This window comes from Dunckerocampus dactyliophorus, chromosome 7 (assembly GCF_027744805.1).
Source record: "Dunckerocampus dactyliophorus isolate RoL2022-P2 chromosome 7, RoL_Ddac_1.1, whole genome shotgun sequence".
Classification (NCBI taxonomy): Eukaryota; Metazoa; Chordata; class Actinopteri; order Syngnathiformes; family Syngnathidae; genus Dunckerocampus; species Dunckerocampus dactyliophorus.
Window position 1 is genome coordinate 19,190,794 of NC_072825.1, and position 19,169 is coordinate 19,209,962.

Here is a 19,169-nt window from a genome sequence, read left to right on the forward strand (position 1 = left end):
TTTATGGCAACTTAATTTGTATGGCTAGATTATGTATGATATTAATAGAGTTAAACTGCTGATAAAGTTCAAAGATGAAAGAATATCTGAAGATGACTTTTAGAAATGGTGAACTCTGGAATGATACGGCATGAACATTTCTGTATTTAAAATGTAAATCCACTCCCAGTCGTTCCAGTGTCAGTGGCTTTTGCGTCTTTTAATAAGATGTCAGTGTTTCTTGAGAAAAAAAAAAAAATCACGTGACAAGTCCATCCTGCCTCCCGCTGAGGGATTTAGCTCACCCTCGTTTCTTAAAAGCCCACATAAGATTGAGACTCTTTCTCCAGAAGGAGAGAAAGCTATTAACATGAAACACTGCTAATCCTGTCCTTTCCTAAAGGGCGAATGTACACAATACTAAATAATATCTACTTCCCAATACTGTCAGTCTCAAATGAAGGACGGTACAGCCGATCTAACAGAGAGCAGAAAGGTTGAAAAATATGATATTTCAATGGTTAGTAAAAAACACACACACACACACACACACACACACACACACACACACACAGTGGCTACTTCATGGTAACACATTTTATGAATGTTTTATTAAACAGGAGTCCAAGAAAAACATGTCATAACATGACACCACCGTCAATGTATGCTTCATAAATGTGATAACCCTTTTCTAGTTCGAAAACTCGTAGTTTCAAAATGTCAACCCTTATCTTAGTGACATTCCTTAAGAAACTGAAACAGCCAATATGCTTACTGAGCCCTTCAGTATGGATGAGATGATTCCTTAAAGCACCAAAAGTAACCTCCAACTCAATCCCTTTAGAAAAGGCAGAATTTAACTTGGGGATTCAACTGTATAGACTCAGTCATTTGCAACACACCAGGGTGAAAGGTCCCCTCTCTAATCGCCAATCCTATATTAACTTGTCCTCTAATGGCTTAAATCCACAATTGACAATCGTCTGAAAAAACATTGGAGCCCTGTGGGGTGTCTTAAAAGCAACCAACCGTCTGAGACTGTGAACGGATAAAAGCCTGGGGTTATTTGTGACTGCTGTTCTGAAAAGCCTTATAAAAGCCACAGCCACAATGTGACAGGCTGTGATTATGCAGCCATTCATTTAACCAACCACTCATGTACACACACACACACACACACACACACACACACATCCCGAGAGTAACACAACAACATACGGACACAGAAGGATACCAGTTTGTCCATGTGTGGGATAGGGCTGCCCTCAATTTGAAAACAGACTTTAAAATGTCTCACAATGCATTGAACAGCTTTACATGTACTGTAGGTGATATTTATCTCCAAATATAGGCTCTATCATCATCATTATCATCATTCACTTCGTTTAAACATCAAAGAAACCATATAAACTACTTACCATATAAATTAAATCGCAGAAAACCAACATAACTGTCCGGAGTAAAAAATAAATAAATAAATAAATAAATAGGTGCTTCCTAATTTTGGCCAATAATAACGATTGGCATTTGACAACATTTCCTTTATCAACTACAGTAGACGTCCCTACAACGTAAATAATCCGATCCAAGAACCTTTATGTTATAGGGATTTTATGTTATACAAAGCGTAAAATACATGTAAATAGCCTAATCCGTTCCAAGAGCTTCCCAAACTCACGCCTTTGGGCCCTCAAAATATTCAAAGTCCACCAAATATGGTGGGAAAATATAAGAAAACAGCATAAACATAGTAGAGTAACATTCCAATACAAAATAATTTAATAATAAGTTTGATTATTGTTTGTAGGGTCAATGGGGAACGGCCGTATAGTCTAGCAACATCACTTAATTTCATACCACCTTCATGCTTCTGGATCATTTGCTGCTTTGTTTCGATCGACAACTTTTCCCTTTTTTTCTTCTCACTTACACTTGGTTTAGGGCCCATGACTCCGGTAATTTTAACACAAAGAAAAGTAAACAAATTAAAAAGAGATTTCAATGCATGCAAACTAGTTTAAGGGCGACTACGATGAGGAAGGGAGCACCATGTCTCTCATAAACACACCGACGCGCTGGATTAGTCAGCCAATGAGATGAGAGCACAGGCGGTGCTCCGATAATCAGCCAATGAGAGCATGAAACGTCAGAATTTCTGCATAACTTCCTGTTTCGTTTCGATCGACAACTTTTCCCTTTTTTCTTACCACTTACACTTGGTTTAGGGCCCATGACTACGGTAATTTTAACACAAATAAAAGTAAACAAATTAAGAAGAGATTTCAATGCGTGCAAACTAGTTTAAGGGTGACTACGATGAGGAAGGGAGCTCACATACAAACATGGACGTGCTGGATAAGTCAGGCAATGAGATAAGAGCGTAGGCGGTGCCCCGATAATCAGCCAATGAGATGAGAGCGTAGGCGGTGCCCCGATAATCAGCTAATGAGAGCGTGAGAGCACTAATGAGTCTCTCTGTCGCTTACACGGACATGACGCTTTATGTTATATGGAATTCCTTACGTAATACGTTGCAAAAAAATTACATAAATTCTTTACGTTCAGTGGAATTTACGTAAAAGGATGTTTACGTTATGCGAGGTACTACTGTATAGGGGAAATTTTATTTTTTTTTAAATAATACAAATGATACTGTAATATATCTTATTCATAACTTTTTATTCCACACAATATCAAAGTGATACAGTAAAAACAAGATTTTAAAAAGATCATTGATCAATAGTTGGCGCTTCAACATGTAAAATATGCCGCAAAAACTTCGCAACGAGAGAAAAAAAACACCCTCAAAACATCCAACCGCACCGGCCATTCAAAACGGCAGCATTGCCACGGCGGCGCCCTAAAAGCCCATGAAGACGCTCATACCACCAAAGAAGCTGACCCTAAAGCCAGCCACAAAGAAAGGCCCGCGGCCTGCTCCCATCTCCGTGGCGTCCTCCAACATCACCAAATACAACAAACCACTCCGAGCCACGATATGTACTTCTGAGTCGCTGCTATTTTTTTAAATATTTTGTTAATAGCACTGACGTCATTCTTACCTCCAGGTAGGCACACCTTTCAGTTAAATCCAAATTTAGGGAAAAAAACGGCCATAAAAAGTTATCGGTATTGTGCATACCTACTAAATATTAAAAGCACAAAATGTACATTTTATACTTAATACTACAGTGCAACCTCATTTTCGTATGCCTCCGTGAGCATGTTTTTTTTTTGTGTACGTAAAAAATGTATGCCAAAATTTTGCTCCATTTCACGTACATTTTCCAGTCAGCATACAATACACAAGCGTCTTGTCGTGTCGTATTAATACTCGGCATGAGTCCGACTCTGTTCGTCATGTATTTTCCACCAAAAACATCCTTGTTAGCAGCCTATTTGCTTGCTAACAAAATGGAAACGGATCTCCATACAGATGTTTTTAAGAGGTAATGTCATGTCATAAAAGTTTGGTTTAAATGGAGGCACTAAGCAGGGTTCTTTTTGGATGAAATGTCTGAACTTGTCCATGATTCGTTTACTTTTATGAAAGTTGTAGGTACTTTACTATGATTTTCTCACAGGACTATTTTCAATCAATATAAAAATATCAAACCATTTAACTTAAATAAAACTTTGCAGAATATCAAACAAACCAAAACGAACAACTTGCACTGTAAAACGTTTGTCTATGAAAGTAGTACTCAGGCTAACGTTAGCTGGATAATTGAGTTGACACACCATATTAGCACGAGTATAACTTGTTTGCTGCCTCAATGTCGGCATAAGAGATAAAATATATAGTTTTACTTACTGTATTTTGACTGGTTAGGGCGGTGCAGCGTAACAAAATTGTCATGTCTGTGTGCACAGTACAATTCAGATTCAGAAAGGCGTGGTTTATAATGCAAGGCTATAAAAAGGTACTCACCGATGTTGACAAAAGTTCTTATTTTTAAAAAGGTGTCAGTGAAGCGGCTCACGGCAACGTCCCACCACTCCTGACACCCAAAACGTTCCTAGGAACAGACGCCGAAGTTCTCCACGACCCACCGCAGCCAAAATTTTTGTCGTCTTTCTTATTAAACTCCTACGTGGAACCATTTGGTTAAGAAAGTAGACTCCCGTTGCACAAAAGCCTTGAAACTGCCACAAACATGTTAAGGAGAGCACACACTGTTTTCCTTCCGCAAACACAAGGAAATGTGTGCTGTTGCACATGCACGTCACTTCCCGGACAAGTTGTGTTAACATTAACAAGTCATTTATTTATTTATTTTTTTGGTAATGTGACCACATAAAAAAATATATCATTTTAACAAAAAATCTGACTTGGGCATCATACCCTCTAGTGCGAACGTAGCCAAAGACAGGCACTCCGTTACTTGTACACCTTCAATCCGAGGGTGTTTAATCATGGTCGTGCACACTCCTATGTGTGATATAATTGTGTTGCAGATGTTGCACTGAGCCAACCAGACTACTTCTGTATTTTCTTGGTTACAATGGCCACACACACTTCCTGCCGATTCTTCTTTGCCAGTGTTCGGTATCATCTTCTCTGCAGTTTGGTCTGCGGACAGAGCATCGTAACTAGCAATCAAAAGTAAATCATTCCAATGATACCGGGGGAATCAGAATGTCAGTCCCAGTTCCCATCGATGCACGAGACTCAATGCCCACCACTAGTCTAGAGATGTTTAAACTTAACCGAACCTGAAACAATCAGAATAACAGCTCTTTCGGTAGGGTAGAGTGTTTGCTGGACCTCTAATAATCTCTCTCTTTCACAAGTACCCTCTGGCTGTATACTGTGTTCATAAAATAAATGTACCATTTGCATGTGTGCTTGTGTACTTCTTCAAAGCCTATATTCAAAAATAGAGTAGCTTCAGACAGAAAGACTTGACTAAAAACATCTTGTTTTCATGTGTTTGCAAATCCAAAAACACTCTTCAGAGTGTTGTAGGAAAGTATGTTTATCAGGAAAAAAAGAATAAAATCGGTTCAGGATTAAACACGCTGATGTGCATATGAAGTTGGGGAAAACTGTTCCCTCCAAGAAGTAAAAGCCTAAAAACTGTTCAAACACAGCTAAGTTGCCCCTGTAGAGGTGCTGTTAAACTCAATGTCCTCTGACTTGACATGCCATTACTGAAAGCCTGTAAAACTTTTCAGTGCCTCTGGAAATGAGAGCAACTAATACCTGGCCATTCAAAGCCAACAGAGCTGATAAAAGGCAAGTCCATTAGACAGGGATTTGAACATTATTAGCCTTCCATCCCTTCTGATGCCTGCTTTGCCTATCACCTATTCTGATAAACGAGCTTAAAAAAAGGCTAAGACTTATTTCACTTTCAACGTTCATTGCACAAAATTATATCTGACTGTTGTTGGGGCTAAATGTCTTGAAGGTTAAGCAGAGAGCCTATTGATAGGATCTGCCTTGACAAAAGGTACATTACTTTAAAAGGATAAGTCTGTCTGGGTATGGAATGGAAAAAAGCTGACCTGATTGTTGCAAAAAGGTTGTTGTTAAGACGTACACAACAATCTACCTTTCCTGTATGAAGAGGGGTCTCAAATGGAAAACCCTTTTTGGATTACTTTCTCCGGAGTACGCACGCATGCACGGGGAGAATATACAAACTCCACACAGAAATGCCCAAGGGAGAATCAAACCCAGGTCTTCTCGATCTCCAGGCTGTTACTGTGTTGGCCAACATGCCATCATGTGGCCCCGCTTTGTTAGTGATTTCCCAAAATCGACTTAATCGATTTCCACAGAAATTTGTGGAGAGAGGGGGCATGAGCCAAAGAAGAATTATTGAAATTTCGATGTCGTTCTGGATAATTGTGTAGATCCAGGCATCATTCAACATTCAAACATATGCTTGGAAGTGTAGGAAGTAGTATCAGTACAATTGTACAATTTGGGCCTGCGCTGTATTCAAAGAAATGTGTGTACTTATCCTTTTGACAACCATGACTACACGCAAAAGTACAAGGTAGGCTTGAATAGGAAAGAGTGTGGTTGCATGCAGGAAGGCATTCATAACATCTGTACATTGCTAGTTGGCACGGAGCAAAGCCTGAAGGTCTCAGGGTCTTTACAAGAGATAAATCAGACATCTGACACAGCTGATTTTGGTGACAACAAAGGAGAAGAATGCTTGTTTTGTCCACTCACATCATATTGAATCAGATGTGGCATTTCACCTTACATTCTCTAAATGAGAACAAAAAAAGCCAAAATGAGTAGTAGTAAAATAATCAGTTTTTCATTCTAGAAATCATGTTCATTTTTTTTTTTACTTAAAAAACAAGCGTGCAAAGCCAAAGTAGTGAAAATTGCATCCTATTAGCATTATTGCAAACTGCATCTTGCAAACCCAAGTCAACATCCTCAATGTTTTATTTAACGTCTTCACTAATTCAAATGTATTCCTATTTGTTATTAACAATTTATTCCCATTTTTTAAATGTTATTTATTCCATTTCCTTAACACACAAGGTTTATAGTGTCATTATTTTAAACCCCGTGTACTCGATATTTCTTTAATACCATCCTCTCTTTTCAGGAAGTGGAGACAAAAAAAAACATGTAAATGACAAATGTAGGAAAGTGAAACATTGTGTCAACAAGTCAAAGTTATATTGTGAATGAATTGTCAGGAATAGACATTGGGAAGGGGTAGGACTAAATGCAGTCATGGAAAAAAATGATTAGAACACCCTTGTTTCTTCAGTTTATTGAGCCATTCTAATGCCCGGTATAACTAAGGGTACATTTGTTTGGACAAATATAATGATAACAAATATAGAGCTAGAGTTTAATTTAAGAGCTGATATCTAGCAACCTCCATGGTTTTCTTGATAATAAACACAATCACTTAAGTTCTTACTGGCAAAAAATGTAACTCTTATGAGCTATTTTTGTTATCATTTTTATGCGTGTCCAAATAAAAAGGTACCTTCAGTTGTATCAGGCATTAAAATGAACAAAAAACTGAAGAAACAAGGGTGGCCTGATCATTTTTTTTTTCCATGACTGTATGAACTCTGCTTCTTCCAACTCCTCTTGAGACATGTTGAATGTAACCATGTGATGGTCCTTCATGTAACTAGTTACACATGTTAGACAAAACTTAAGATATCATACCATACCATCCATTGCCAACATTACTTTTCAGGCATCCCTGAAAGAAAGCACAGCACATGCTGACAACACAATGGAGGACATGAAAACGCGGGCTTGCACAGCTCAGCCTTGACCTTGGTGTGGTTCTCAAAGAGCCCGAGGCTCCCTAAAGCCAACACATTGATGCCTAAATTTGGGAATACACATTTTGCACCCCGTTCTGCCTTTTCACTCTGCCAATCTCACTCCTTGCTGAGTATTTTTGTGTTTGTGTGTACCCCGAAATGTAGGCAAATGCCCTGCAGAACTGACAGTTTTAATGCCAATCCATGGGTTGGACCGAAACCAGCCCTCAGCAGCAAGTGTACGCGTGTGCGCGCACATCTGTTTGTGTGCTTGTGTGTCGAGTCAATGACAAATCAGTCTTGTCTGTGTGAGTCAGTGAACATGGACTTAAAACAACTGCCCTGAGTAGAAAGAAACTCTAAAAGGTCACTGCCGATTTCAGTCTGTTTATAACTTGTTGTCATACACAAGGGGGGAAAGGAAACATTTCTGGCCTTAATGACCTTAATGTCAGTCGTGCTTTTTGTCAGTTTATTTATAACGACCTTTAAGGTAAAAATATACATTCAACTGTAAGCCGTAGCTCAACACATAATCTACAGGGTGTCCCTAAAGTCGAGATAAATGGGCAAAAATGTATATTTTCAAGAAATGATTTTTTTATTCAGTTGGAATATTAACAATCACTGGAATTTCGGCTTTCATACGGCCACTTTCATATGATTTGGTTTTCGACAAATACATTTTCGCTAAAAATGTCATGGTTTCCGTACACGATCTAGGTTATAGTAAGGTCAAACACTGTGGCTGACTACTCAGCGAAAAAATTTGAAGAATGGATAGTGGTTCTTTTAGAGTTGAAACACTGTATACAGATCCCAGACCAGAAATCCTTTATCATCATCATCATCTTTTTTTTTTTTTTATTATGTGTGTGTGGGTGGTTTATTTGTTCACAAACACGCACAGAACGATGAACAACTCATAGCTGTCTCCTTCCTTCTTCTCATAAGCACAGTGCGTTGTACGCTCATGGAGCGTCCGCAAGCACAGTGTATTTCTGAGTGTTAGAGGAATGTCTGATTTTTTTCTGATAAATAAAGGTGAGAAACGTTGTAATGCAAATGTTCCTTTGTTAACACAGGACGCAGGGGGGATGGTTTAACAGAAAGAGAGCCGGACCACTGTGTGTGTAATGACTGTACTTGCTAAAGTTTACAATAAAGTTCAAATGAGCTCTAACCGTCCACTCACTGAAGTTATGTTTGTAATGCACGAGAGTGAAACAGTGTCTGTGTGGCACGTCCGTCTCCTCCCCTCCTCCCTCCACTCATCACCGTGTTCACCAACAAGTTTTCGATGAAGGTAGAAATGTTGTTAAATGTTCATTTATCAATTTAATTTATCATTTTTATGTATTTCAAAGTTTTCTGCATGTAAAACTATAAAGTAAATGTGTTTTGTGTTCATATTGTTGGGTGTTTAATTAAAGGGATTCACATTATTTGTTACAGGAACAGTTGATTCGGTTTTCCTCAGACGTTTTGGAACAGATTAAGGATGAAAACAGAGTTTCCACTATAACATTGTTGATATGATTTCCAACATCCGATGCAAAAGTTGATGCGCCGTGCAAGATTTAATGCAGAGATTTGATGCAATAACACAAATGTCCCTTTGTCTTCAGTATTGAGGGACACCGTGCATAACATGTGATCTGTTATCATACCGCAAGCATTTAAAATTACATTTAAATTACATTTATGGGGACAATATGCAAAGTAAGGACGTTTTGTATGCCTATGGATGGTAGTTTACAGACGTCATCATTCGGTGTCCAGGTCAAATATATACGCTTACGTACTAGGGGTGGGAGAACTAATCGATTCATAACTTCATTATGATGCCGACATTGAAGATTACTAAATCGATTCATAAATGTCAATAATCAATGCTGACCGAACAAAAAAACAGAAGAAAAAGACTGAAAGCGGAAGTGCCGCCGGGACAGACACTTAGTGGTGCACCTAAGTGTAAGACGCTACCAGAATGGCTGAGCGTAAACTCCCACCCGCACCCGCTGGATTTAAATTGAGCGTCTGGAAGCATTTTGGCTTTCACGTAGTTGAAGGTAAAAATTAGCTGGATTTTTTACTATTTTTTTGTACTCATTGATTTATTGGATTTATTATTTAATTTATTCTTAAGTTTGTCAGCATGATTAATAATTTATACCCGATTCTCTTACAAATACTGTCCAGTATCCAGGTATTTATTTCACAGTCACACTGGTTGAATTTTTGGCTAAAAAGTTACTGAATCAATTTAAAAAGTTACTGAATCGTTTCGGATTGCATCGTACTAAATTAACCAATATCGTCCTTGATTCGTATCGGCAACCATGAATCGTGATACAAATCTGATCGTTCTTAAAACAAATCGTTACACCCCTATTAGACAGTCAGGCAGAAGAATCAGGCGACTAGATTATTTATGAGCTTTACCGATATTAAAAAAGGCTAATTGTTAATTGTAAATGACAAAATGAAGTCAATTCCTGTGAGGATTTTAGAACCCATTGGGGACAACACAAACAGGTTGCATCGCCCTCCATGCTCGGGCTCCAGCCAACTTTGCAATGATTTTTCTTGCATTTTTGTTATTAGACTTCCTGCCAGAAAATGGAAAAGCAAAAGAACACTCAACTGGGCTACAGTCAGATGACTGTCTTTGTCATTGTAAAATATGCATTTATGTATTTTCCTTTGCCCCGAGACTCAGTGTTTCTACTGTAAAATCACTTTCCTAACATCAGTGGACATATGACTAATGAGCAGATGCAGCTAAGGGCTATGATATGCATATTCAGTACTGAAAAAGTGGCATAGACACTGTGTGTATGCCACTGTCAGTGTGTGACACTAATTAAAATCAGCAAATTAACTAAATACTTATAGCTTATGGTAAATATCATTCATTATTCAATGGTATTGCTTACTATGAAATTGAACAAATTGTATAATCTTTTGTTAGTTCAAACATTCTATGCATTCCTGTTTTGTTTTTTTTATCATTTTCCAATGTTAAAGATTCAAGATTATGTTTCTTTTAAGCTCAGTTTTCCAATACACTTAAAGAAAGTAGTCTACAACTGATAAAAAAAATAAATAAAAAGTTCAACGTCTGCCGAGGCATCACAGTGCCAAATAGAAGAATGTTTCCAGGGGCCATAGTAATTACTTGCAACACCAGTGCACACATCTGGCTAAATACACAATATAAGCACAGCATATACAATTTGGACTAAATCCAAGTGTTCATTCTGTGTGCTGTGTGTCCCTTTTCAATTAAAAAGAATGTGTTTTTTCCCCTCTCTCTCTCTCTCATGGTTGCTTCATGAATATTAAAATTATAATGAAATGAATCTAAATAAAACATGGGAATTGGTTTATTTTAAAAATTGAAGTACAGAACTCAGAGTTCGGTTCTAATTCATTAAGCACACAGTCCCTTGATCACATAAATTACTAGAAACAGCCAAGTGGAGAAATTCAACATATGCTAAAATGCAAGCACAAACAGAGATGTTTAATTACACGCTGTTGAGCAACATCTTCTTTAACACATTCTGCGTTCATTGATTTGAAAGGCGCCTGACACCGAATCAAGCTATGGATTTTAGCATAACATGCATACATACGCCCAAATATCCATACTAATTTACTTGTTAGTATTCACAAGCTGCTATATTAACAGCTTATATAACAAAGTGAGCAGGAGAAGTAGAAAGTACGCGAGGTATGGTTTCGTCAAATGGCATGTGTATTTTCAAAATACCACGCAAAGACACATGTTGAGGATACAAAGTTTTGAAGGTTTTTTTCTTTTTTAATCCACATCCCAGTATGGCTGCTCTTTGAGTCGTATAGTTTCCTGCCGGGCCTAAAAACATTTAAATTAATTGCTGTCAAGAGAGGTGGTATACATAAATATAGTGGATGAATGAACAACAGTGTACACAGTCTTTATCCCCATCTGCTCCTGTTCACTCACAAAACATCCATACTTGGCAAGGAAGATAGCAGAGCCCCAGTTCTCCAGAAGTAATAAACCGTCTTTTCATTCTGTCTCTCTAAACTGTGAAAGCGGGTGGCTGAAATCTCAACTCCCACTAATAATTCCTGAAAACTGTAACCAGCCCAGTGGCTCTTAGTAGGGCTGGGTGACACGGACCAAAACTCATATCCCGATATATTTAGGCTGAATATCGATTAATAGTTTAGACAAAATCAAAGCCAAATATGCGTGTTAATTGTCAAGTTGAACAGCATTATTTATTAGGTAAACATTTTTAGAAGACACAGGCATGTCTTTATTGTGTGCAAGGAACACCAACCTGTCAACTCCATCAGGCTTAGCAACTGTCTGGCTTCCTTGTGGACTTGTGGTAGAGTTAGTCGTGCTAAATAATTGTGACTGCGAAGCTCGCTGGACATTGTGAGTCCATCATTTTCAGCAGGTTTTTAAATATGTTTATTTCCAGCGTTGCAACGGGGACCATACCTTTAGCAAGGACACCACTTTTGTGATAGCACACCACTTTGCTATTCCTTTCATGAGGAACACAATAGGAAAAATAAGTGAACTTTGTGTTGTGGCAGGAGTTGTGCAGCCAGCGCGGAGCTTCACACATTTCTCGTATTGGCCTTTGTAAGTTTTAAGGTGGTGAAAAAGAGAGATACAGCACAAATCCAGTCTATATCAATATGAAAGATATGGTTTTTTTTTTTTTGTTTTTTTATATTGTGCTTAAAGTAAATCTCGCTATATTAATAATATTGATACATATCACCCAGCCCTAGGCTCTTAGCCTTGTGTGAATGAGTGTTTGTGGTAAGTACATCCTACAGAGGAACCTCTGAAACAAAAGTGGGCGCACTCCTCAGTGAAAATGCCCAAATTACGCCCAATTATTAATTTTCCCTCCTGATGTCATCTGACTCGTTTGAGTTATAAAGTCTCAGGTGTGAATGGGGAGCAGTTGTGTTCTTGCGCTCACACGTTCTCATACTGGTCACTGGAAGTTCAACATGGCACCTCATGGCAAAGAACTCTGAGGATCTCAAAAAATAAAAAATAAAAATGCTGCTCTCCGCATCAAAAGAGCCATTTGCGCCAGTTTCCACCAAATTTAACCCACAAAACCTATTTGACCACTAAATTATAGGTAACACCATTTACAGTTTACTTAAGTGTTGTCGCATGCCTTTTCTGTCTTCCTGATTCAGTGACGAGTCACACCTGTTGCCACATGGAAATTAGGCATGTTAAGTGTTGTCTTCAGGCTCCGCCACTGATTTCGGATCAATATTCCCAATGTAAGTGTTGTAACACATCAATTAGTTCGAGTACCACTCTCCACATTGCTTTAGTTGTCATTGTTCATTAGGGACAAAAGAAGCTTAACAAGCAAAAGAGTTGGACACCATCATGGTTTCTCACCTAGTTCACACAACAGAAAGCATGGCCTCTAGCACTTTGGCGGAGAATTGCACGGCACACACTCAAATCTGATGCAGAACGTTGAAAAGCACAAACCAGCTGGAGCCCCGAGTGGCGGAAGTCTCCTCTAGGCTGTCAGAAAATTGCCAAAACCCTGAAACTGACCGCAGTTTAACAGGACAGGTTTCACTCAGAACAGGTCTCGCCATGGTTGACCAAAGAAGCAGAGTGCAAGTGTTCAGCGTCATATCCAGAGATCGTGTTTGGAACATAGATGAGTGCTGCCAGCAACAGTGGTGTCAACTTTTTTTTTTTTTAATATATATATATTTATTTATTTTACTTCCGATACCATTCCAGTATTGCAGCCTTGAATATCGGTCGATACCAATGTCAATCCAATATGAGCACGAATCATATAGTTTTTGTAAACTACTTTACTACGTTTAGTATCATGAAAAGTTAGGAAAGGCTTCATCAAGTGGTATTATTCAAACAGAACAATAGTCTGCAACAGTAGAAATAGAAAAAAACTGTTCAATCTACTTCTTGATGCATCTTATGTATAGTTTTATTCACAATAGGCAAAATGTAGCAAGGTTCGAGGTGTTCAATGAAGCTTTAAAACAGGCATTACTCACTTCTTACAGGGGTTGGTTCTTTTCTGTAATAGCCAGTGACTTTTTGCTGTCCCGTGCGAGTTTGTCACGCTTTGCAAATATGCCAACAGCGGTGTATGTTTGAGGAAGTCGTGGTGTTGGGCAAATTCTGCTTCAAATGTGCGGTGAGGTTGTTTAATTTAAACTTCCCCGGGTGTGTGCCACCACAGCAAATGTCTGTTTTGTACTCAGTTGCGTCTTTTTGGGACTTATTAAATGATGTTAATCAATATTGATTAATATCAGGTCACCCCTAGCCACTGTTGCGGCAGAGGTTGAAGTGGTGTGGGAGGTGGCGAGAGTGATAGTGTCTTTTCTTCATCTAAAGCTAGCTTTTTCTTAGGAGACTGAAACAATGTGAGCAATGAATTTATAGTCATCATCCTGATTATTTCCATAGTATTTCCGGCATTTTAAAAACTGAACAATGTCCAATATTTCCAACATAAAAATTAAATTTGACACATGCAATAACACACTTAACATTTAAATTCACTTAAAACACTTTGGTTTTAAAATGTTTTCAGCAGCAAACACCAAAAAATTGCCGTCACTCAGTGACTCGTTGTTTGCTCACACTAGTACAATAAGTACACACCCGCCAGGTGTGGGTGTGCCACTGATGGTAGAAAATTAATCAAAATGCAAAACAGTTTCTAGCTTAATTTCACTGTGTTTATGCAAATGTAGCTCTCCGTCTTCCATTCTGTGTGCACGTGTGTGCAATGTGCATTAAAACACCAGTGGAATAGAGTAGGTGAAAACACCCATGTAGCAGTTTAGCAGTCCCAAGAAATTATTCTTAATAAGCTATGGTTGGATGGGCTGCCTTTAAACCAATATTTAAATGAATAATTCACATGGTATGAAATATAAAATGTCAGTGGGGAAAGTGTTTGTGTGTTCAGTACTTGATTGAGTTTCTGAAGTGGTCTTCTGCAGGGTTTTTTACAGTGCAGCTGTTCAGTAGCCACAGGTCTGCTTCTGCTGGGTCATCTATGAAAAGATCGAAGTTATTAGTACCTTCGGTAACACAAATCAAAAAAGATAAAACTTGGTTGTATATCAAACATAAACAGCATTTAAAAAATCCAAGAATGCAAAAATGCTTCCATACTAATAATACTTGATACATGCAGACATGTGTTCAAGTCCCCCTCTAATTAGACTTAGTGATTCAGCATCCAAGTATGCACATACAAAATTTCAACAACTATAAGGCACACTGATTAGGAAATCTCTAGAAAGTTAGATTTGCATAAGATTTGCATAGGAACGGAGGTACAGCCAATGGCAAGAGAGTGGTTTGCATTTTTTTTTGCATATCATAGCCATCAGATAATTATGAGAGATTGTTACTGCAGATGTGCACCAAAAAACAGTTGACTTATCAGATGAAGAAAGTCCCTTTGGGTTGAGACATGCAACCTGGAATGGTTAGGAATGTGTTCGGGGAAAAAAAAAAAGAGAAAAAAAAAGTGTGTCGACGGTGAATGTGCAAAAGACCACATGCTGGAATGTACAGGTTGGAACAGTATGCTACAATCCTTCAGAAAATGGAAAATTGAGTGGACAACCACATATGTAATTACATGTAAGGTCTATCCATCCTTTTGAGAGCATATGCTGCTCAAGGTGACAAGGCAGCTGGTTTTAAAAGCAAATCAAAAAACAAAAAAACTCTACCACAAAGTCAAAATGCAACTTTGAATACTAAGTGATTGTTTGCCAAGATTTCACTGCTAAAGCTGTCACCCATCTGACATTCAGCTAACCCTGCATATTCTGACCACACTCTTGCTCGCCCTGTTTTGACAAAGCTTGCACAGTATACTACTGGCCAATCACCGATTTTAAAAAGGTAACAAAACAGCAAACCGTACTGTGCTGTATGTGTGTTATGGTGAGCAAATGAAGCGCTCCTTTTATCTTAAGTGTGACATGCTGTTAACGGCCTGTCGTAAACTTCCCCTGAGCTCACTTGTAAACAAACATAGCATTGATTGAGTGGGACTTCAGAGGAAGACATTGACAAATGCTCTGCAAACATTCTGTGATGGGGGGGGGGATCAAGCTTCAACACATCAAACCCTATCGCCAGCGTCACTACGATGCCCGGGGCTTGTTCCTATCGCTGCAGCGTTTGGAAAGTGCAAACAGTTTGTCCGAGATGACCCGATGACTAACGCGATCGGTGATTCCATCATGGAAATGATGCCGCCGGACAACCAGTCCTTTACTATAGGCAAGATATCAGCTTTCGTCGGCTACTAAACCATTTGGAGCCACGGTTTGATCTTCTGAGCCATGGCTATTTAATTTTTTTTATGTATTGTTCATAGCAGTAATGTCATAATTTTAAATCTACAGGTACAGTTTGTCAAATCCACAAACTAAAGTTAAATCCAAATTTAAAAAATAATACATATAAATACGTTATCGGTTACTGGTATCAGTATCAGAAGCAGGACATTATCTGTATTGGCTTGAAAGTAAGAGATCCACATACTACATTGTGCTTCGAACATCGCTCCCTCGCTCTATCACGGATTTTCAAAAATTCATAAATGATCGCCGTTTCGTGGTTGACTATGGTCTATTATTAGTAAAAAAAAAATAAAAAAAAAAAAAACATTGAAAGACAAGTCATTAGTATTTTGGTCACTAGGCATCAATAATGTTACATTAATGAAACATTACCTTAAATTGCATCACCTTAACACTGTATGGAGTCAGCCATGGCATGTCTGACACCATACAGTAGAAAAAAAGTTTTCCTCCCATTCTGTGTGGAAGTGGTATGTTTTGGGTTTCTTATTTTGTCCTCCTTCCCCATTCCGTTTTAAACACTTAAGTTTAGAACAAATAAATACTAGTTAGTTAAACTAGTTAGCTCAGTAGCGTGCTATATCCCTGCAGTGATCCCGTAGCCTGCGCATTAGTGTTGCGCAATGTGGCGTAAACAATAATAGGAGTGTAAAGGTGACTACAGGGGTGTTATTTCATGTCTGCAGGGCTCTAATAATAGTAAAAAAAAAAAAAAAAAGCATATTTACAAAGTCAGAAAGGTTTTCTATGCTTCAACCACAAAAATATTCAATGTATTAGTGTTTATTCCTACTTAGTGGAAATTAACTTATTGTGGCCGGGTCTGGGGAATCAATTAGTCGCAATAAACGAGGGACGACTGTATCGTGCATGCCCAAATGCAGCAGCTTTGTGGCTATTTAAATGTTACAATATCAATCTAAAATATATTTCAACAGCTTACACGACAGGACAAAACCTCATAAAAGTCAAACATTGAAGATGAATATAAACTCCATAATTTTCCTTAAAGTAGCTTTGCTCTTTCCACTGCTCAAAAGTGTTAACAGTGGGGCGCGCCAGCTTTAGCTGTAGCCTTAGCTTGCTTATTAGCTTCATTTGCTGCATACTCAATGGTGTAATGGTTTCTTAAATGGCGAATGATGGTTGTTGTATTGAACGTTTTGTTTGTGGTCCCACCCCAAATTATTTCGGCCTTACATCAATTAGAAACTGTGATTCTTTGCTCTTTTTCTTTTACTGTGTCATGCTGCCAGACTGACAACACAGTGACTGTTGTTTACTCGTGTAGCAGACGCACGCAAGCATGCACACATGACCTGGTGGGCGGGCCTGTCAGTCTGCCGAGGCAAAAGGGGACAGTAGCTGACTTTCAGACAACATCGGTGGATAACATCGGTTTCATATGTAAGTGAGCAGCCTATAGCTGATCCCCCAAAATTAAGAACATCAGCACCACTTGATCGGTGCACTTTTACACAAAAAAACGTTAAACATCTTAACATCTTGGTTATTCACACATCATGAATTTAATATGGACCCTGTTGGCTATCACTACTTTATCCAAAGTACCTTCAGAGTTTGCCTCAACTGTTGCACTACAACTGTTGTGTACCTGCAGCATATATAGACATAACACACACACACACACACACACACACACACACACTACTATAAATCATAAACACCAATGGAAACCCTTAAATGAACCTTGTTTTTTTTCATTCAATATAAAAAATATTACATTTGACAACAGCTACACAAAAGGCTGACCCTCAAATAAATTGGTATGTGTGCATGTTTTGGTTATTTGCACTAAAAAAGCCTGCGTTTTATATACACTATACTGCATACGAAAGTGACCTTTGACATCGTGACCATTTGTTTCAATGCGTTTATTCATATAAGTGAATGTGCATGTGCGTTTATTCATTCAAAAGATTTCCACAAACTGATTGAAAAAGGTCAGTCCATTCCATGAGCCATTCTCCATCTTCCTATGTTTTCTGTAGGTCTATATCTTGCAAAGATTCCGAACAATCCTATATGAAACAGGCCTGGCTGACATTACCAAGGTAACAACAGGGGTCAATGTGTCTATGCATGCACACATTTACTCAAGGTCATGCGGAACACATTTCAATCACAGACTCACTATGGAGATGAGCAGAGAGGGCTAAAGGTGTGGGTGAATTCGTGGAATAAACACAGAGAAAAAGCCAAAGTTAAAAGCAAGGAAAAGCTAATGTATCAGACAGGTAGCGTTAAAGAAAGCCTAAGTCGTCATCCAGGGAGGAGGTAAACAAAGAGCGAGCCAGAAGTAGTTACCATCCAAATGAGGTCTAAAAATGAGGTCTAGAATTGCCCAAAAAAACCTAAATTGGGCATTCTGCACAGTAAGTCTGTTATTGATTTAACCACAGGTGTGTGAAGCACCCCACAGAGAAAGCAAGATGAGGCTCAGCTGCAGGGTCAGAGAGCAGGGATGCACACAAACGGAAGAATGGGCAGGATGGGAATAAGATAATTTCCCCAAATTCCACATATGCAGATGTGCCAATAGACAAATGCGGTGTGTAACCTGTTATAACAGCTCACTGTAATTAAGAAGACAGCTGGTTTTCACATTTACCTATAAAGTTCAGCTGGATTTTTGTGTTTGTTTTTTGTTAAACTAAGGTGAATTCCGATATATAAGCTGAACCCACTAAATTTAGGGGAAAAAAAATAAATTTGTACATATAAACTACACCAGATTATAAGCCGCACATGTCCACGTCATAAAATGGCATATTGTGGTGCGCACGAGTCCGTGAGGAGCCAATCATGAGCTATGAAAAAAAACTACGAGCATGTCAACCCAATGGAAATTGCAGGAGGTCATTACTCAATATACCAGACTGACTCCCAGTGTCGTTTTACAAATAGCACTAAACTCATCCCACAGCAACTTAACACTCAAAAGGTATACCTAAGAAATATACAAACCATGTACCAATGAGGGGGGGGGGGGGGGGGGGGGGGGAATATTTTTAAGATTTCCCATATTGCATTATGTTTGTGCAAAGCATTTCAATGGAAGACAAGTGGAATAGAAAATGGATGGATGGATGGATGGATGGATGGTGCTGCCATACTGCCTCTGTCCACCAGGGGGAGCCAGAGGAGCCCATCGGGAGGCTTAGAGCGGCACTTCCCGTGCAAGCTCCCGACACCATGACACAGCAGTCCGGGCACAGTGAGAGGGATCTACCGCTCTAGCTACGGGGCCGAATATCCATGGACATGTCTGCATGGTGGTGTTGCATTGTCTTCTTCTTGCGGGTGGTGGGAGTCAAGTGGCAACCAGCTTTCAGGCGCATTACAGCACCTACCATGTTGGAGTGTGGCTCAGAGTTCCGAACGTTACACAGCAACCGGATCGGCCCGATCTCGTGGCGGCTTTTCACAAATACAGCGGATCAGCAGCCGATCCCAATCCTGAAGATCGGATT

The 19,169-nt window shown here is 38.9% G+C and overlaps 1 protein-coding gene across 1 annotated transcript in view; it reads right to left on the reverse strand.

Annotated features, from left to right (window-relative positions):
• The window catches only part of cdkal1 (CDK5 regulatory subunit associated protein 1-like 1), a 301,229-nt gene that overhangs the window by 242,349 nt on the left and 39,711 nt on the right, over positions 1–19,169 (reverse strand). Inside the window, exon 4 of the mRNA XM_054782535.1 lies at positions 14,259–14,343. Within this exon, the coding sequence (XP_054638510.1) occupies positions 14,259–14,343 (85 nt within the window). The remainder of the gene's footprint in view (positions 1–14,258; positions 14,344–19,169) is intronic.